Source organism: Acipenser ruthenus, chromosome 9 (genome assembly GCF_902713425.1).
Source record: "Acipenser ruthenus chromosome 9, fAciRut3.2 maternal haplotype, whole genome shotgun sequence".
NCBI classification, from domain to species: Eukaryota; Metazoa; Chordata; class Actinopteri; order Acipenseriformes; family Acipenseridae; genus Acipenser; species Acipenser ruthenus.
In genome coordinates, this window is record NC_081197.1 from 40,883,237 (window position 1) to 40,904,978 (window position 21,742).

The 21,742-nt window shown below is 35.3% G+C and overlaps 1 protein-coding gene and 1 long non-coding RNA gene across 2 annotated transcripts; one reads left to right on the top strand and one right to left on the bottom strand.

The window, feature by feature from the left end:
- Positions 1 to 2,881: 2,881 nt before the first annotated feature.
- Positions 2,882 to 6,410, bottom strand: LOC117405520 (sperm axonemal maintenance protein CFAP97D1-like). Its single transcript, XM_059029996.1, has 5 exons — positions 6,213 to 6,410; positions 5,355 to 5,435; positions 4,953 to 5,071; positions 4,409 to 4,601; positions 2,882 to 4,193 (listed from the first exon to the last, which is right to left on the bottom strand). The coding sequence occupies exons 1-5, from the start codon at positions 6,306 to 6,308 to the stop codon at positions 3,936 to 3,938; spliced, it is 747 nt and encodes a 248-aa protein (XP_058885979.1). The 5' UTR covers positions 6,309 to 6,410; the 3' UTR covers positions 2,882 to 3,935.
- Positions 6,411 to 6,439: 29 nt separating this feature from the next.
- On the top strand, positions 6,440 to 21,308 carry LOC117405521 (uncharacterized). Its single transcript, XR_004544868.2, has 5 exons — positions 6,440 to 6,520; positions 7,716 to 7,815; positions 7,955 to 8,065; positions 20,002 to 20,062; positions 20,611 to 21,308. It is a non-coding gene; the product is annotated as an uncharacterized LOC117405521 (long non-coding RNA).
- The last annotated feature ends 434 nt before the right edge of the window (positions 21,309 to 21,742 follow it).

The following is a 21,742-nucleotide window of genomic DNA, read 5'->3' on the forward strand; positions in this document are numbered from 1 at the left end:
TTGTACACACCAACCGATCAGAGCCCCAAAACCGACAATTCCCCCATGCCTAGATTGCAAGCCCCGAGCTCCATGCAACAGGAGCTCAGAGTCCTGCAGGTACAGTGCGTCTTTTGAACAGTCCCACAACACAACACAGACGCAGCACAGCCCCCATCCTTAATTCTTCTCGTCCCCGAAAGGTGAACACAAAGTTCCGAAGATGATAGGAGAGGCGTCTGTGTTGATGTGGCCGATGCAAACCAGTGGCAGGGACCTTGACAAGTATGCAAGCCCGTTTGCAGGCACATGCCAAGATATTAAGTTTATTGAATATTATTGTAAATCAGTTTAATTACAAAACATTTTTATTTAAACATTTAAATCTTCTATATTTTTGCAATTTCTCTCAAATACAGTAAAATTGTGTAAACAAATTTCAATCCCTATGTTATTCCATGGTACAGGGAAGCAAGGTAATGCATACAGAAGTATGATAACTAACACTTAAAGTCTAGTAGAGTTGCAACACATAGTAAACTGCAGTGCAAAGTGTGGTTGTTTAAATATACAGTGGTGGGACATCTATTCTTAGGTGGAGCAGTTTACTGTAGATAATTATTCAGAAAAAAAGTCTAAATGGAGAGAAAAGCAATGGTACGTAACACAGGGGTGTTGCTAAAAGTGCAAGGGGTGCTGCTGCTCCAGCCTTTGTCTTCCATCACACTTCAAAAAGGGACAAATATGTTAACATTTTTTAAATTTTTCTGTTCAAAATACTCATAAAACAGCAGGCCTAACAAATAATGACAAATGGGTTAAAGGACTAACTGGCACTTTTCTACTAGGCAGCAGACACCGCCAAGTACCCTACCGCCAGTAACCTCAGTTTTAACCCTATAGTGGCACATTAAAATGACCATATATGGGTGTGGATATGACCACTTTTTGTTACAGCCCTTGTTTCTCAACCATAAATCAGAAATTAATTTCAACTGGCTGACTGTGACTGGAGGAATTTCATATTCAGGTTCTTTATATTCGGGGGAGCAGCACCAGTGTACAACCACAGAGACAGAAATATATTTCGAAATTTTATTCCAGATGCCAGTAAACAAACTAAAAGACAGCCGCCATAAAATTAATAAGAAAATAAAACGAAACCCTAAATTAGACAATAAGACAACTAACTACAACCTATTAAAATATATTAAAAAGTCCCAGCCAAGTCCCTCTACTGAGTGATGATCCACATAGGCCACTTCCCGTCTCAGCAGGAACAGAGAATGACATGTTGCATTAAAACTAGAATCACACGTGCAAATCATAATTGTGATAAGTACAAAATAAATCGAAGTAAATAAAGTGGTTAAATAATAATAAAAAAAAACCCAGAAAGGGCTGAATTAACTATACTTGTCACACCTGTGACATGACTATACTTATCAATGACAATGGGGACAGATCTGAACTATATATTTTTTCATTTGTATGGTTCTGAGTATTTTGAATTGGTTTGCAGTTTTAATCGGTTTGCTTAAACTTACTTCACAGAACTGCTGCCCCTTCAGGAGAGCTCACTAAAATGGCAGTGTCCAACATTTCACCTTTCTCCAGCCCCAACAATCTGAGTGTGCTCAATGCCACAGCCTACAGTAGTCACAGCAACTCTGCTTTGCACTACTCTATTCAGGCCCTCGTTTCAGGAGTGGGTTGCATCACACTGATCATTTTTGGAGGCTGCATCCTGTATGTGATCCTCTCTGATACTGTATTTAAAGAAGAACTCAAATGTGCTCTTGGTTAATTTGCTGCTGAGTAACATCAGCTATTTCAGTTTGAAGTGTGTGATAACTGCCGTGTATTCTTACCAAGTTCAAATTGTGAGGCCTGTGTGTTCAGTTTGCAATATTTTCATGAAAACCTGCATGAGGAGTGAGACAGACACTTTGTCCACTATGGCTCTGGACAGATACATGGCTGTTTGCTGGCTCTTTAAGCATTACAATTTACTGGCGGTGTGGTTCTTCTCAGCATTGTAGCCAGTGGTTTTCCTGGTCACAGAATACATATTCAGTGCCTCAGAATTAAGTCACCTCTTCTCAAGAATGCTCACTTGTCATATGGTTTCCTCAATGGCTGATGAACATTTCCACCTTCGCAATGAGTTTGTTTTTGCCCTGTAATTTATGTTTTTTTCCAGAGACATTAGAATTAAGTGTTTCAAAAAGCTTAATATGTTCAGAGTGGGCATAGCCCCACAGGAGTGAACAAAAAAACCTTGTTTACAGCAAAAGAAAAATCAGAAACGGTTTACATTCATATATTATAATGCTTAAAGGGCCTGCTTGACAAATCTGAAGGAGAAACACACATAAAACAAAGTAGCTGATCACATACTTGTAGCATACAGCTGTTCACCATTTTGGGTTGGAAGAGCCATACTGTTGACCAGGAGGTTCCTTAAGTCATGTAGATATATAAAATATGTTTGGTTTAGTAAATTAAAATAGCTGGCTCCAAAATATTTACTTATTTTGGACAGTTAATATGTCACTTATGGGGGGAAATCTCTTTTCAAAACAAGTGCAATAATGAGTACATCATTTTTTTTTAGTGCATATGTAACACCTTTCGGTTATAGTTTCTTTTCTGTGAAAAACACTGTTCTGTCTGTTGTCAGTTTGTCATTTGTATAGCAAATGTCCAGTTTGGGTTTGCAATGGTTTATCATTGTCTTGGTATGGTATATGGTTCTGGTGATGCAAATGTTTAATGTATAATCCCTGTAGAAACCTGTGGACCTGAATCTTAATGCCACAGTCAACAATTTCTACATTTTCAACATTACACATAATACTTTTTGTGTATATTAAATTAATAAAACAAATTGTCATTATAATGGTTTCTATAAGGCATTTAATAAAATAAAGTATGTATGTTAACTTATGGTAAGACTGTTCATGATGACTACACTAACAAGGGCATCATTAATCAATGGTTACTTCAAATAAATCCGATATGTATTCAGCAAGATATAAAATCATTTGTAGAATTGGGTGAACTTTGCTTTTCTTAACACTTTGACATGTTTATGCTAAACCTTCAAGGGACCAGTTACTAAGCTTCCATCAACTGACAATAAAGCTTTGTTTTGACAGCATCCCCATGGAAACAAGATCAGTATCTGGAGGTAAGTAGCCACCTGGAGCAAAATGAAAATAAAAGTAGGAACACAATAAGACCTTGGATTAAATCAAGTGGAAACTGGAGATGTGAATTTGTTGCTAACCTTTCATCTCTACTGCTTTACCACATTATTCACAGCCTAGGAATCAGCTCTATACAATGGTTGTATAAATCCATTGGTACCACTTGCACTAAATTAACTAACGTGATGTAGAAGTTTTTGAAGAAACCTTTTCTCTGAGAATTAAAGTGTTAAAATAAACATATACAGGTGATTAGCACAGTGAGAACAATAGGCAGGTAAAATGCTTTTCAAACCTTTCAAGTGAGTGTTGTTTAATTTCTTGTAATGGGGTGGATTATCATGCAATGTGTCACACTCTTCAGTAATTGACAGAAGTGTCAAGAACAAGGTTATGGAAAAGGTATTTGTTTAGTCAGGTACAGTGCCCCTATAACCAAACATAAGTTAGTAACAAAAAAACAAAACAAATAGGAATGCACACATTTCTACGATTATTATTATTATTATTATTATTATTATTATTATTATTATTATTATTATTCAAGATTTCTGTAAAACTGCATATGGTTAATGTTACTTTCATTCTCTTCACATTCTAGTACGTAAGGCTTTGCTCAAATACCCAAATGATATTGCACTGAAATCAACTACTATAAAGCTCCAAGCATATTGTGCTATTTCATATGACCCTGTTAATGACTGCTTCGCAGTATTTCACCATGTTGCCTCACTGAGATGCATTCTAGTTCACTTTGTTTTCACGTTTGTCCCCTTCTTCCTGTTTGTCTTCATGTTCATGTTTATCTTTGCTTTCACTTTTGTCCTCATTCTCATGTTTGTCCCCTTTTTCAGGTTTGTCCTCATCTTCATGTTTGCCTTCGGTTTCAGGTCGCTCTTTGGTTTCCTCAACGCCAGTACCTTCTACTCCCTCTTCACCTCCTCTATCTTGTGATTCATGCTTGTTCAGCTCATTGTTTTTCCTAGCTGCTCTGGATTTATTCTAAAAAAAAAAAGAATATGAAATATAAATATAAAAATACATTAGCGTATCAAAGGTGGACACTCTGACTAGAGGTGGTTATACCATGCATTTCCCATAGTTCACCATGGTTTGCCATATTTTTTACCTATGCTTTGTCATGCTTTCAGTATGCTTTATTTCACTTTGCTATGCTTTTACGATGGTAAACACTGATAAGGGCATGTTCTTTGCACCTTGTTGTGTTGTGCACTGTCGCAGCCCCGGGGGTAGCGGGCAATGTTTTCCATGTATTTCTCATTCCTCTGCCAGTCCTCGTGCCACCTCTTCACGCTGTATTGAGGCCCGCAGCTCGAGAGCCGCTCCAGGATGTTGTGGTTCTCTCGGGTCACTCGGAGCAGCTCCTGCTGCCTTTTCTCTCTGTTCAGGCTGATGGCAAAGCAGGGATTACATTCCCCTTTCCGAGTGTTAAAGAAGCACCCTGGAAAACAAAACCTGTCTCTATCCAAGGGCTTTCTTTAATTGGCACGGAATGTATCGTTTTCATCAGGGATAAATATTTACTTTTACTTAATTATATATAGCAACGATACTGTAAAAACGAAAATACATACAAGAAGGTATTTTCCCTGAAACATACTGCATTATAAGTGATATATATATATATATATATATATATATATATATATATATATATATATATATATATATATATATATATATATATATATCGCAATATTGTATTATAGAAACTGTAATGTTACCCTGATATTGTGGTACCTTTTATTCTCATAGTCATTTTTGTTGTCGATGCGACCCCTGGTCCTCATAATGTTAGACATCTTCTCCAGCAGCATGCTGTTGTCACGTTCAATAGTAGACAGCCGTTCTTCCTCCAGCTTCACAAAACCCATGCAAACATCATTTTTAGTCAATGTTTTTTTTTTTTTTTTACTAACAGAGCAACATAGTAAAATGTTGGTTTATGCTACTATTGCTTGACGCTTCCTGGAATTTACTGTTAAGAATAGTAAGCTGCTCTTGCCATCTAGTGGAGAACATTAGCATGTCATAAAACGTGGTACTGTAATATATATTTACTATCAGGTAAACACAATCACAGTTGAAGCCTTAAGTCCTTAATATAACTACTTGTAATATTAACGATAATGTAATTATTACCTTGAGCTTTTTCATTTTGAGATGAAGATGGCCATATGTTTGTGGAGTGGTCGTGTTCACCATAGGTTTTGCTGACTTCACCTAAAGTGTTTGAAAATATACCAGTATACTGTATAATTAAAAACAATAACTGCAATAGAATCTATGTACCTTGTGCTTGAGGTCAAATTGGCCAGAGTGACTTAGCTCATGTACCATATGAAGTTCCCATCACTTTCTTTTTTCAAAGTGGAACTGAAAGACTGGTTTCAGTCCAGAAATAGCTGGTAGTGTTTAAAAAAAAAAAAAAAAAAAAAAAAAAAAACTGAAGAAAAAAAATCTTAATGAGAATGTCATGGTTCCTTGAAAAAGTGTAGTAAATATGGCTCATTTCCCTTAGAAAAAAACAACTTTAAAAGCATTCCTTTTATATGAACATGCTTCATTCACTGCATGGTTTCCAAAAATAATTTCACTTTCTTATCGTGCTGCTCCCCAGTTGTCATGGTGCCCTGATACATGTAGTGGGTATCTACAGTATTAATTGAATTGCGAAGACCCTTTTATATTTTGTGTAATAATCTTTCTATAATCATTCAGTCTATATTCATTTTATAACAATTGTTATTTACATTAATTTAGTGATTGTATTAAGAGCAACAGTGAAGCTGTGCTTTAAATTATATTTATTTAAATTATATTTAAAACGATATCGACAATGCATCAAATAACAATGAAGAGACATTAAGATAATTGCAAATTAGAAATACAGCACCAGAACAAGCGCACACATGCTGTGTTAAAATTTATTTGACAGTGTACTGGTACAAACCATAATCGCCCAGAAACATGAAAGGGTGCATGGATGTTTTAATTTACCTTTTTTCTGTGTTCATCATAATATGTTTTGTCCCATTTTTCTTGCAGGTATTTGTTTCCACACGGCAGTACAGGTTGATAAGCACGATGCATCATAAAGCCCAGAGAAATCAGTGGAATCTCGGTGCTGCACTCTTATCTGCCGTTACACAGTGAACAGCTTCGCTGCAGTCTTGTAGATAGATAGACTGCAGTGTGTTTTCAGTTCGTCATGTGAGGTTGCTATGACAGCAGTCGGGAAAAGATGAATAGCTTTCGTTTGGTATATACAAGAGCGTGCAAGTTAAACAAGTTCAGCAAGAAAACAGGTAATATGTTTAAATATGCATGAATAATCTTAAATATTAAAAAAAGCTCTTTGGGACTGACTTTCAAAGTTGCTATTACTTTACTTTTTCTAAGTGGAATACACAAATTGTTCACTCAGATATCCAGAATGTACATTTACAGATAAGTTGTTTCCTTTTAGTTTTTTTTTTCTCACATTTACAGTACCCTACTGACCGTGACAAAGCAGAGACCACTAGCTTTGTAGGATTCATTACAACTTTAAATGATGTATTTAATAGGAAATGTATTACTTTCTCTAAATGCATTTTCACGATGATTTCCTGGAAACACATTGGGGATTTTGAAATTCCACGATGTGGAATAAAACAATTACTGATATGAATTATATCACACATTCTCTCCCATTCGATTATATTCAAAAGACTGTTAACAGTTAAATATATATTGAATGGAACTCAACATTGTCAATTGCATATGTTGCTCTTCTTTTAACTAAAAGGATTTAGAATATGTACAGTTGAACCTGCATCTTATGACATACTTCTTGCACTTGCGTTTCTTACCACTCAAGAGAGAAAGGGGCAGCTGGAGGTATTAACCTATTGTAGCAGGTTTTGAACAGGCGCTGGCGCTTCCTACACAGACTCACAAAAGAGCCACGCTATAATGTTTTCAAGAATATGTCATGGGTATGGATGTGTAACGTTACAGGGTTAACTGGGGGGTTTATCAATATGCTTTGGAAAAGATATCTGTCACCAACAGAGGGCATCACAATGATGCCTTGTGATATTTAATTGATCATCAACTTATGAGCCAATCGATCCTTTATAGAAGTTTACCACAGTAAAAGCATAGCAAAGTGTAATAAAACAAATTGTAATAAAGCATAATGAACGCATAGCAAAACATAAGTTAGCAGGGTATGGTAAAGCACATTATTTAACATGGCAAACCGGGGTGAACTATGGTAAATGCATAGTATAACTATGGGAAAAGCATGGGAAAACTGCAAAAAATACAGTGGTAAACTTTTATAAGGGATGAACCAGTGGGGATTTGCTATACAGACCTAGTACAGTATTACCCTCTTTATCCTCCATGGCTGGCACATTAATGTGATAACTTTTCTAGTGTGAGGCATTACAAATGTATGTCTAACAACAAATGACATCTGTTTCTGAATTTCCCAGCGTTTTCCTTTTTTCCCAGTAATTTGGCTTACTGTGACATTCCTTGTCCAGCAAGGACATCTGAGTAAGTCCCCAGCCGGCAGCTAAAGAGCCCAGTTTAAGACGTCACAGCTTGGGTGGTAAGTTTACGTTCACTGTAATGTTACCTTATTTTTTATTCTCTTCTCGTTGTGCTTGCAGCAGACAGTGCTGTATATAATACAACCACGTAGTACACAAATACAGAAGGAACAGAATGGAATTATTTTTTGTTTAAAGAATTGCACCCCTAAAGACAGCAGCTGCCTTGGTTGCAGAATTCCTACCCTTACTTGGGCTCAGTAAGAGGTGAAACAGCTAAGACTAAAGAGAAGAAGGATGTAGCTAATGGTAAGTGTTGCTGTTAAAGTGAGTAGAACTTATTTATTTATTTATTTATTTATTTATTTATTTATTTATTTAATGTTTTACTTAATGTACTGTGATAGACAATGCAGTTAATACTGCTAAGGTTATTCATAAAAAGTGGGTCAATGTCATTGAACATACAACATACCAACTTAACATTATAGAATTCTTAATGTGGATCAAGATCATTTGAATGTTTTGACCTGACAGTGGATTTATGATTACAATTCTTTCGTTGTTTGTTGTTTGTTCTTAGTAGATTACTGTAGATAGTATGTGGTGATTTTAATGTGCTGGTCAAACTGGTTATCAAAGAGACACACATCTTTTTTCTGAATCTGTTTCTTCAGTTGAATTGCAGTCTAGTAAAGAAGAATGCTTAATTCCAGATAGAAGCAGACCAGTTGTGTGCTGTGTATCATAGGGGAGAAGTCGTAAACTAGCCTGCATTTAAATACTAATTTGCTTCAAGGCAGGGAAGGATTATGTTGCTCAATTGTTAAAAACTAAGCAAGCAAATACCAATCTTACCCAGATGCAAACTGCATGTAATGCACAGTGTTGAAGTCATGAAATCACATTTCCAGGTAAGCCCTTCTCCCTTGCTCAATGACTTCATTACCCTGTAATTGTAAGTCTTGTTCTATTCTTTTAATTTAATACAGTTCCTTCAAGTAGGATCTGTTATCCGTAGTCCTCTAATAAAAAAAGTGCTCATTATTTTATTATACTAAGTTGCCATAGCGTGCAACATGTTATTATAAATGCAAAATAAAATAAATGTGCCATACAGTGTATGATGAATGCGGGAAGTCTAGTTTTTATTCTGTATTACATGTATCAAAAATAAATATATTACCAGTTGTTTAGGTAAGTCGTTAGAATTTGCTGTAAAACTGCTTGTGGTGTTATCAATAAAAATAGTACAATAGCTGAAAGACAGTATTTGTTTGTTATTTTGATTTTTTTTGTTTTTAAATCTATAAAAAAAAAAAAAAAAAAACAATTCCAAGCATAAGCAAAGCCATTTTGAAAACCTATACTGCCAGCTCATAATTTTGTGTTTGAATTAATTAAATAAATGCAGCTAACCAGTCCACATGCTTTTACCCATACATAGAGTGATCTTTCATGTTGTAGCAAGGTTAAAGTTATTTTAGGACAATTCCACAGGGACTTGGCATCTTCAGGAGCCCGTTTTGAGTGGAGCAGCTATATGTTTAATGATCTGACAAAATGTTCCCTAAGAAATGTTATGATATTCTTATTTGAACTTTGCGTGTCCTTTAAAAACATTACTCTGCTAGGTAATATGATTTTATAAAAATGTGACAACTTAAAATATATATTGATTTGTGAACTTGAAAAAAAAAAATGACTATGAGGAGAAACAAAATATGCCTGTGAGGCGGAGAGTGCCAAGATACAAAAAACAGGCCAGATTGTTAAAGGCAAAATGTATCAAATAAATAACTTTTATTCCTAACTTACCATTATCTGTATATCACATCTTAAACATGATCCCCCCCCCCCCCCTTCTGCTTATTTCATACTTTTTATGGGCCCAATATCTGGAAAGTATTTGTGCACACATGTAAATATATCCCTGAACGAATGCCCTGAAGAATGAGACTAACACATGACATAATCAATAACCATATATTAGACACTGGACTCAGGGAGCATTTTCACTTTGAGCCAGTGCACTTAAACAAATTGGAAAAGAAGAATCCATTCGTGAATAATGTTTGTCAAATAGCTGTCAGTCACAAAACAGTTGCTAGGACTTGGCAACAACTTGGCAATCTCCCTAAGATAAGTACATGAAGGCAGTTTTAACCATAGCAACTTTAAGTAAACATAGCAGCAACAATGAACCTTTGAGGCAGCAATACATACCTGCCAAGTGGTGAAGGGTTATGTTAACAAAGAAAAAAGTGTAAATCAAAATCTAGCTGAATAGTATCTTGATATATATTTGTTAGGTAATACTATGATTTGTAGATTTATTTTTGACTAACTGTAACTAGTTATCACATTGTGTAAAATCATAATTAAAACAATATTATTTTTTATGAACAATATAACAATACATATTGAAAAATAAGAAAGCAGTTGCTGAATTGTATATGATTGTATTATTCCAAAAGTACAACCAGTTTCCCACTACACCGTTTTAATAATTTAAAAAAAGGCACAGTTAATTACACTACAGTAATTAACTGTGCCTTTTGCTCTACCGTATAAACATCACAGTATTTTACTCATTCTGTTCTCAACACTATTCTTTATTGACTTTCCAGGGTATTCCCAGGGTATTTAGTTGACTTTCATTTGAACTGGGGCAGAGAAAGGTGTCCACTGCCCAGGCCTTATCAGCACAAACCTGATTCAATGTTAACATAATAAACATTTTTAAAATGTGCCATATAGAATTGCTTCATACTGTATTAGGCTGTCGCTGTTTTATTGAATTATTTCAACCACCAAGTTTGTTTTTGTAATCATACCAAGGATGCCAATAGTTATGAACAGCTCTATAAATACACAGTGCATGCTGGGTATGGTTCTTCTGATCTGCCAGGCCCTTAGCAACATTATAGTAAGATTACCTAGTCTGTGGTGAGCACTATTGACTAAGTACCCTTATAAAGGTTTACTGAGCTATAATAAACTACACAGTGAAAGCATAAAAAAGCATTGTCAGTGAAGCACACAATTAAAGCAAAGAACATGCAAACCTAGTATCTGTATATCATAAATCAGTATGGAAAATAATTATCCACCATGGTGAAGAACAGTAAATTCATAGTTTTAGCATGGTACAGTCAATATTACAGTGGGCTGTTTGTATATAAGGTTTATTTTTTATCTTTTAAAAAATAACAATGCTCATATAGAACAAGGTCTTTTTTTTGTACTTTCAAGTTACCTTCAAACATTATCTACCACAGATCAGGACATCAGTGTGAGTTTTCTTAGTGCAGTAGTATTATTGTAGGGTACAAACTCTGTACAACAGTGACATCTTCTGGATGACAAAAATGTTTTCAGAGCCCAGTTTAGTCTTTAACGAGTTTGTGTATTGCTACTGCCCCCTGGCACCCTAGAGATGTGACATCAACATGTTTTTTTTTTTTTGAATGAGCATCAAATTAATTTGTTGGTGGGCTGTGAAAATTCTAGATGACTGCAGTTTTTACTGTAGTTGTATGTATGGGTGTGTGTGTGTGTGTGTGTGTGTGTGTGTGTGTGTGTGTGTGTGTGTGTGCACTGTCTGAGGGTCATCGTTTGAGTTGGATACAGCATGTTTTAATTAACCCTTTATTCTCTATGCACGTTATTTACTTTTCAAACCACTTTACAAGGTAATTCGCCTAAGTCTTATGAATGTCACAATTCATTACTGCATTCCCATAGGCAACATTGCATTATTGCTGCATTTAATTCATGGTTTAAAATAAAAATATGATTGTTAATAATTTAAATAGTTATTATGAAAGTATTTTCTCTGTTCTTTCTCAGACTTTTATTGCCAAAAAAAAAAAAAAAAAATCACTATATTAGTGAGAACTTCTCTGTGTATATATACAATATTCAAATTATTTTCCCACTCATATTTTTAATTAATGTCAGTTTTAATTAATGTTTATTTAGTCCAGTAGTTCCCTGGCTACCTCCATTGTCTGCTTCTCTTTCACACACACACACAGGGTGATTTTCAAAGCTGTAAACAAGCGTGTTATTGTTGTGCAATTTTTTTCCATTAACCCCTTCAGGACCAATTACAAGTATACCAACAAACAAATCCACATGAGACCTTGCATTTGACATCTCTAGGCTGTTATAAACTTGTTTTACCCTGAAAGATGTGTTTTGTTTTATTAAAGACACAAAAGGGATAAAAGGGCTAATAATGGAACTACAAAAATAAAAGTTTGTATGAAAATAAAATGATATACAAAAAAAAGTAAAAAGGCTTACAAAAATACACCAATCTGATTGGTTGATAGATAAGCTGCACCAGCCAGAAGTTGTGGCTATTTCCTCAAATTGTTCTATATTTACATACCCTATATATTTAATTACACTTCTTAGTGTCCAGTCATGAATTTTACTGTGAAGTGCAAACCACATAGTAAAAACTCCAGTTCAGATCTACCAAGCTGAACTATTTCACACACAATGACAATGCAATGTTCAAATAATTAAACAATGGTTATTAATACAGTTATTCACACTTATTCACTTATTTTATTTAATGATTTTAAAAATAGAGTAAATTATGTTCATTGTACTTTGTTGTATAATTAAAACCTAATGGTCCACAATCACTTTGAGGAGGGGAATAAAATGACCAGTTAGCAAAAACACTGGAGAAGAAAAAATACAAAATGTTCAGAGAAACTACAACTACACAGAGGCACAGAGGCGCTTGATTTTAATGAAACTTGACAAAGTTAATGTTATATTCTGCATAGTCATAGTATATTATCTGCAGGTGTTCAATAATATTAATAATAATAATAATAATAACAATTATTATTATTATTATTATTATTATTATTATTATTATTATTTTAATGCTGCAAATAACACCATTATTCACCATTATTCATACCCACTTAGGTACAACATTTCTTTTTTTACAGAAGAGCCTCAAAATAATAAAATAAAGAAATTTAAAAGAAATTACCAAATTTTGTTCATCTCTGTTTTCTATTCTGCTGCAAGTGTGTGAAGGGGGCAAGGGATAATATTCAAAATGATGATTGACAGAACAGGAAATTGAAGTACTCATTTACTTTCCAGAGGCAGCTATTGCCCTAGTGCGCAATGCCAGTCCCTCTCTAAACTAGTATGCCTCAGCAGCCACCCTGGAGAAGCCACCTTTCCCATGAGTCAAATGGTGATTAATGGACTGTGCTTACTCATTCGAAAACCACTTTGGAACTGATAGTTCAATTCACGGAGTAGTGTTTTTTAGAGGAGAAAGGAAAGTTTCATCATTGAACAAGTTTGTCAGTATCATACATCCCCCACAATGGCTGTTAATTCTAAAGTAAAGCTATCAGTCTGATGTATACAAGCTGATGACCGTGATATATATATATATATATATATATATATATATATATATATATATATATATATATATATCAGTTGCATGTGGAATTACTGCCCGTTTGAGAGGCCTAAAATCAAAATCAAGTGGAGATTATTGTCTGGTGATGCAGTGATCAATCCGGTCCTGTGCATTCTGTCATGTGGTTTGCTGGTTTTAAAACTCACCCTAGTGTCACCTGAAAATGCAATCTTCATCCTGTTTGTTGTTGAATTAATGTCCGATTTATGGCATAGTAATATCTCCCTCCCTTTTTTGAAGAACAGTAATATCGAGATAACTATTATACACAGATCTTTTAACACCAGAACCCCGCTGCGCACAAGGTGTTGAGGGTGACTTTGAGAAGCTGAATCGCTGTGGTGATGGTAACCCACACACAAGTATCAAAGTGGATCAGTGGAGAGGCCTGTTCACTAATCCATCCAACATCCAAAAATATGTAAAAAAATGTACAGTGCAGTCCAGAGTTCACCTAGTTATATATTTCTTTTTTTATATATATAATAGGAAACCCCCTTTGTAATTTATAAGAAATACAGTAGAAAGTGCCTCACATATTAGCTTGATCATTATGAAAGGGTACATTCAAATATTTTTGAATTCTAGAAAAAAAAACAATTTAGTAAGCAGTTTTATTTTAACAGCATTTATTTATTTATTTATTTATTTATATGTTTGTTTTGCCTAAATCATTGGTTCACATTTGTTTGGGAAGAACATAGTGCCAGGATGCACAGTATTACATTTGGCTTTCAGCGTGTCTTTTGGAGGAACTCTGTATTTGCCTTAGGGTTTGAACATATGCACATTAATTGACTTTGCTCATTGGACACGAGGCAGGGAGGAAGTTCCAAGAGATTATTCTTGACATGCACAGTTGCTTCCTTAAAACCAGAAAAAAACAAATAGTGTCTCTGTTTTTTGTGTGAAATGGCTAAACTATAGCCCGTGGGTTACAAAAGTCACCTTGACTGTACAAGAACTATAGCACAATTCCAATTTTTTAACCTTCAGGCTAAACAGTACTTTTGTTAAAAAAATACCAGTTGCCTGTGAAGTGTGCCACAAACAAGCCCTCATATCAAAGTGTCACATACAAATTCTTTTAGTTTTTAGTCCTTTAAGAGGGTCGTCATCTGCTCCAGACCTGTGAAGAGGATGTACAGGCACTGTGAGCCGAGCAAATAACAACTACAACAGCGACTTCCTCCCAAAAGAAAGAAAACTGAGCAGAACTTAATAACACTTCCAGTTCTGCAATGCCCAGAGGACCAGTGAGAACAGTACTAATTAGGACTGGGAGTTATCTGAGCCTACCAGAACTTTCTGGGCGAGAGTCTTTTTTATAATAGACTTGCTGCATAAACTGTGAAGTTGTGAGTTTTATTTGTACTTCTGGTAGTCAATTGAACGTGAACAACACTGCATTATATCTTTATCAGTAATGCCCTGTGTTTAAAGGGAATAGTAGCTCTTGTTCTCCACCCATCGCCATGGTAGCATTTGTCAGTAAATGGGACCTCATTTACTGACAACATTCTAATGAAGTCACTACCTTGGTTGGAGTTTCTCAATACACCAGACAGGTCATTAAAACATGGAAATAGTATTAAAAGTGCTATAAAATGAGCTGCATAGCCATGTGTAACCCTGTGGTATTTGTGATGAAAGCAAACAAAGTGTATAGAGTGGACCAAATCTCTTTCTTATTAGATTAGCCGAACTTGAAATCTTAAAAATATTTAAATATTGCATTAATTTTAGCTTAAGGTACAGAAACTCTATTCGAAATCCCTTTTAAACATTTCCCAAAGTTAAAACATAGCAAAGTGTAATGAAGCATAATGAAAGCATGGTAAAGCATAGGTAAGCATTATAAAACCCAGAGAGGTATGGTTAAGCATATTAAAAAATAGGATAGTCTATGGTAAATTGTATAACAATTGTATAACAATGGAATGAGATGTTGCTTTTCAATGGAGCTATCCTGCTTTCTTTCATCTATGGGCTGGGGTCTCTTTTTTTAAAACTTGCTAGGATAAAAAAAAAAAAAAACCTGTTCTTGATGTAAGCAGTTTAAGAGCACCTGATCTTGGGAACTCTGATAAAGATATATATATATAATTTGGTACCAAATGTGTTTGTCTTTCACATGAAATAGGCGTTCTTATTAAGGCTATTATAATTTGTATTTTTCTTTTTACATTTCTTACAATCCAAACTCCAGTATGACTCAAATGAAAGTATGCTAATTAGTGAACCAGCAAAACCATGTTGCATGCAAAGCAGCTTTCAGAACCCCTCGGGAAATATTCAATTTCATCATCAAAGGATTTAATGCATCTCTGAGGGAAGCATGAGGGTGCAGGTTATTTGCCGGATACACTGGGTAGGGGGGGAGGTGGGGGGGTGTGGGGGGTGCTTCAAATCATTGTATTCAAAAGTGAGAAATATTCCTTTCTTTTCAACAGATAATAAAGAGTACACCCCTTTAAGTTTAAGATTTTTTTTTTATCCTTTCAAAAATGTAGTCCATTGCACAGAGATGCTTTGTCATCTTAACTAAGCCAATAATACCTACTGTACATAATAAGTAACCTGCAGAGTAGCAACGGTGCTTAACTAGGCAATATACTAGAATTGCTAAATCTGCCATAATACTGTCCTTAGCAACCACCTGGATGAGTGAACAAGCCTCCCAGGTAATCACTTGGTTACCAGTGTGCGGGTTATCATATAACTGCTCTGTGAGGCTGTTACATGCATACTTCATTGTTTCTGGTACAACAGGCAGCACCACCGCTGTCTCATTAACATAATCATGAATGGTATTGTTGAAACAAACAACTAGGGCCCACTTTTAATTCAATAAATTAACATTTAGTTTCTTGCAATTAACTGTTTTATTGTACTTTATATATAAAAAAAAAAAACAACAATATGCTTAAAGCTAGTCTAAATTATTCAATCGCAGAAAGATTTAAATTGAGGATGTTGTCGTGTCATATTTTCCATTGTTTTCGCTCAATATCTCACTCATTTCCCCCAGGAGGAAGAATCGGGCTTGTTCTCACAAGACCAAGATTGTTTTTCACCCTTGTGAAAGGTGTCTTGGGTATTGCATCATACTTAGTGAGGAACACTAATTCACTAATGGTGTTCCTAACAATGTCAGATACATACCTGCATTAATATTCTTGAAATGGCTATTGCTCATAACAGAGGCAGAAAGTTGATTATACATTTTCATTTCTAGTTTTGCTTTCCAAAAGATACTTCCTCTCAGGTCAATCCACTCATATAAATATTTAAACACCATGCAAGAAATGCAACTTCCTCCCAGAGGTATTTATTTGTATATTTAAATAATCCTTTGTTGGAAAATACTGTACCTTAAAGAGAAATGGTTTGAGTATGAATTATCACAGTTATCTGGACTACCTCACCCTGGCCCCAGTCAATGTACTGTAAGAAATACCACAGAAATACCACATTTCCTGCTGATGTATTTACAGCATTCACTAAAGGGGGGCAGGTAACAGTTAAACTCAAGTGTACCTGCGGTATTCAGAGAGAAGACATGTTTGAAAGTCCTTAGAGGCCACAGGGGTGCTTTAAACTTTTAAGTTTTAAAAAGTCGCCAGGATGTGACACATGAAACAGAAATTGACAACAAGACTAAAGAAGAAGAAGAATACATTTAAATATACCATATATATCAGGTTACATTTAACATCAATAGTGAGTCATAACCAATTTTATGACTGGATTTAGAACAACGCAAAGTGAAAACTAAAAAAAGTTGCTATATTTCTATATATAATTATAAAACGGCAGTTTACAGTATTTTTACACACTTCCTTCCACAATGCTGCTCATTTTCTGTTCACAATATGGATATCATGAGCAGTGTGGAGTAGTGGTTAGGGCTCTGGACTCTTGACCGGAGGGACGTGGGTTCAATCCCAGGTGGGGAACACTGCTGCTATACCCTTGAGCAAGCTACTTTACCTAGATTGCTCCGGTAAAAACCCAACTGTATAAATGGGTAATTATATGTATCAATAATGTGATATCTTGTAACAATTGTAAGTCGCCCTGGATAAGGGCGTCTGTTAAGAAATAAATAATATACTAAGGTACTCATAAGATACACTCTCTTTCTTCGGGCTAACACTCCAAAGTCGAGAAATGTATTTCCAGCTGGTTTTCCACAATGTGTTTCCAAGATTTCTTTAACATAAACATGCTGAGAAGTTTATCTCTTTTCCTAATGGTAAAATAAACCTTTCCACATTTTTTTCAACATTTAATATAGCTGACAGGTTCATCCAATAGATAATTTTATGTCCTTTTTCAGTTTCTGATTAACAATAGTATCTATGTGACAGACTTTCCACACGTTATTGGTCACTCTTCACGTATACAGTATATATATGATTCATTTATGTTGTTGTCTGGCCTCTTGCTGCCTCTACCATGAAGCTCACTGATTAAACTGTCCCTGCTGTAAATATGCATTCATGCACATGCAGAACAACTTTTCTAACTTCTATGCTTCCACACACATTCCGATTCAAATTTTAGATTTATTGCCTGGTTTCCTTGTGAAGTACTGTACATTTTCTTGGTTGGACAGTCTGATATATTTTCTTCAAGAAAGCACATTTATTTGATTATTTCTTACCCCTGAAGCTGTATCAGTAAAAATGTTTTTAAATGCAAATTTTTGCAGCCAAGTTATGTTTTATGTTAACACAAAAAGCAATATCGTATGCTGAGAAAAGCTGTTATTTATCATTTTTACTCACTCAAGATACTGGTTAAACTTTAATATCTTATGCTAGTTAGTTAAATAAATACATAGATGTATTTATCACATACAAATTTTAATTACATTTAAGGCTGTGGGGCACACTCAGCTAGATAACATGAATAGTCACTGATCCAAATCTTTAAATTAAAGCCTCCTTCACCTCCTGAATGATGCCTTTCATTTATTTTACACCACCTGCAGGACACCTGAAAAGCTCATCTATATTGGCTGTTCAGTAGAAGAGAATTTGGGTAAATTACTGATGTGAGAATATTTGAGCAATTCTATCGAAATGAGGATATTGAATGTCAATTTATTTCTGTTTTATTTTTAATGGTTTGCTAGCCAATCAGATCAAACAAATACTCCGCCTCATTACTATTTTGTCGTGATATTCAATCAAAACTTTTAGAGGCGCAATACAGTGTATATGTGTTTTAAAATGAAATCTTAGTATCTAAGTTTTAGTATGTTTGTTTGCAGTGGCATGCCCCTGATGTGTCCATCTACTGTGTGTAAAGCAGTGCTGTATAAAGCAATCCTTTTAATTGTAAATTTGCATGGAGATTTGTCAATTTACTATGCTTTACCATACTTAAATGATTTACCATGATGTACTATGAACCATGCTATACCATTATGTGATGATTTTTCTTTCTATATTTTACTACTAGACACTTTGCTATGCTTTTACCATATATACCTCAATAAACTTTTATAGGAGGGGTGGGGCATTTAGCACTGAGATGAACTCCCTCATTCCCAATCAAGTGGCCACACCTTGTAGCACATAATGTACCATCAAACCTGGTGTCTTTCCACTGTGATACACATGCGGTTTGCTGACGGCCCTTGAGGGTGTATCTAGAATTAAGCCCAGCTGCCACATTAATTTATGCCCCCCTGAACAGATACTCCAAAAAAAAACCAAAACATTTTACCCAGAAAAACAGATGCCACAGTTATTTTGTCATTTAACACTGACATATTTAAAAATTCTAAAATATCAAGATACTTATCTGAGATAGGCGTCTTTGTTACCTTTCGCTTGTCTAGGGCTGTGATGTGAAACAAACAGTGAGTAATTAGCCTTTATGACTTAAAGGCACACATGAGTGACAGGGCTGCTCTGACAAGGGTGTAAGGCTTGAAGCAGGTGACAGGTAACAATTACATTTGATGTAAACAACTGGTCCACTGGGTCCTTTAGAACACACAGAGAACAAAAGTTCATAGTCATGTGGCTGCAGAGTGGTTGTTCTTAGGCAACAACAGCAATAGAAACTCTGACAAGATTGCACCTCTCGATGTGTTAATGCTAAAATAGGCTTTCGCTAACTCAACAGTACAAAATCATTTTTGTTTTCAAATTAATTTTTGTTTCAACTTATATGTACAAGATAAATTAAAACATTGAGGGCCATCTAGTTTTTGCAATTGCGTTGGGCCATTAAGGCATGGAAACAACATAGCTGACGTGAGTAAGGATCACAAAGCGACACAGTGTTATTAGCGTTGTCATCAATACAGACGTCGTCACTCAACTTGGGTGGCTTTGTTGATGCTCACTTTTAAAGTCACAGATAATGAGCACTCTCAAGGCCTTATACCTGGTAACCTTTTATAACTGTGTAAATATTAAAGAGAGAAATATTAAATGGCTTGAAATGTGTCTTTGCTTACATTCCAATCCAGTGGTGTACTGTACTGCTGTAATTGACAGACTGAGTTCAAGGTTCTATCTAAAGAAATGGTTGTGAAGAGGCCATAAACAGAGTTTGAAAGTAATCCATGTCAAAGAATAACCTGTTAAAAATTATATATATATATATATATATATATATATATATATATATATATATATATATATATATATATATATATATATATATATATAAAACATCTGTGCAATTCAGCCTGAATTAAAAAATTAAAACAGGTTTTTCCTTTCTTTTTCCCTAATTCCCCATGCAGCTTTTCTCTCAGTGTGTTCCCTGCAGAAGCGCTGAGCGTCAGGTTACCGTAGCCAGCCAGAGTAAGTTTAAATTTCCTTCCTGTGCACTGCTCTGAACCTTAGTGAGACAAATAACTTTGAAGAGACGATTCTGATTGGTTGCCTCACCAAGTTAAATGTAGTATTGGTCCACTTCATAAAAAGCATTACATATTGTTACTGTATGCTCACACGTGGGCTAAATCATGTTTTGGCCACTGTGATTGATATATAGTGACATGTGTCTGTAACAGGCACTCTCAGTAATAGAAAAGGGAAGCATATTGACAGCCTTTACATGTAACTAGTTAAAGTGGCTTTGGGTGGTCCTTCAATGATGCTTTCTTTGTAGTCTATAAAGCTTAATTATTTATTTCATCAGGTTATAATTTTTTATTCATTTAGATACATCTGAATCACTAAAATCCAGATACAATGAAAATACATGAAAATGCAGTTTAATGTGCATATACTATATATTTACCATTTACCATAGTTAGAATTTTTTTTTTAATTGCATTACCATACTTGCCTACTTTTTTTTTTAATTTAGAGTGGCCAATTATTATTTTTATTTATTTTTCCCACAGTTTGGAATGTCCAATTATGTTTTTTCTCCTCATCGCAGAGGGTCCCCACACAGCACAGACGTTCTGAGGGCGTGCGAGCGTCCTCCGATCTCACAAGCCTAAAGCCAGAATTGCTTTTACTCTGAATGTACTCTGTGTCTGGCCAGTAGGGTTTGCTGTTGTGCGATGAGGAGAAAGAGTCCCTGCCGGTTTCCCATCCCCGACCCCGGGAGTGTCAGAGCCAATGTGACGCCCCGTTCGGAGTCCCCAGCAAAGTTCGGCCTCTTTACAAAGCCCAGACGCTAACCGGCGTCGTCCAAGCTGTATGACTCATCCTGCGCTCCCTGCAGCAGTGCTTTAACTGGATGAGCCACTCGGGGACCCCTCATACTTGCCTACTTCTACCATAGTTTTATTTGTCTTCATTGAACATTGCCATGCTATAACAAGTACCATGGTATACTACAGTTTATTTTTATTCTAAGCAGAGGGTGTCCGGTCGTAGCATGATATCTTGGGTACATTGTGATGTTCTCGATGAATGTGTGCTGAAATTATTACACTGGACTTTTCTAAATTGGTTTGTAAATCTCATCCAATTTATAATTTGAACCTTTTAATGATATTCACAGTTATATGTATAGGTTTTCTAAAAATGCAGTGGAAAATCAATGTTTAAATTGTATAATAATGCGAATAATAAAAACAAAAAAATCAATTTCTCATAAGGCTACATCTAGCTTCTCTGTGTGAACTTTCTTTACCTTCTGTACCTGGCGTCTAATTCATTCAGACATATTAGCTATTCTGCCAATTGCTACACTAAGAATAGGAAGGAGGTTAAGCTTCCTTCACAGAATTTTGCTGATCAGCTACTGCTGATAGGGTTATAGGGCTAGCGTATTGATTTTTTGTGGGCACACCAGAGAAGAAGTCAATTTTATTACTCCACATAGCTGTGTGGACACTGTAAATTTAATTAGAGCTAAATTGAGCTGTGCATTACAGCTGACCAACCCAAAAATGCTGTAGTTGTCAACTGTATTCTATAAAAAAGTAGTGCAGTCATGACTCTTCTGTTAATTGTAGAAACAGTGCTGAAGAGCAGAGAAGTGCACTCACAGCTCATTGCACTCTACCCCATCTGTATACA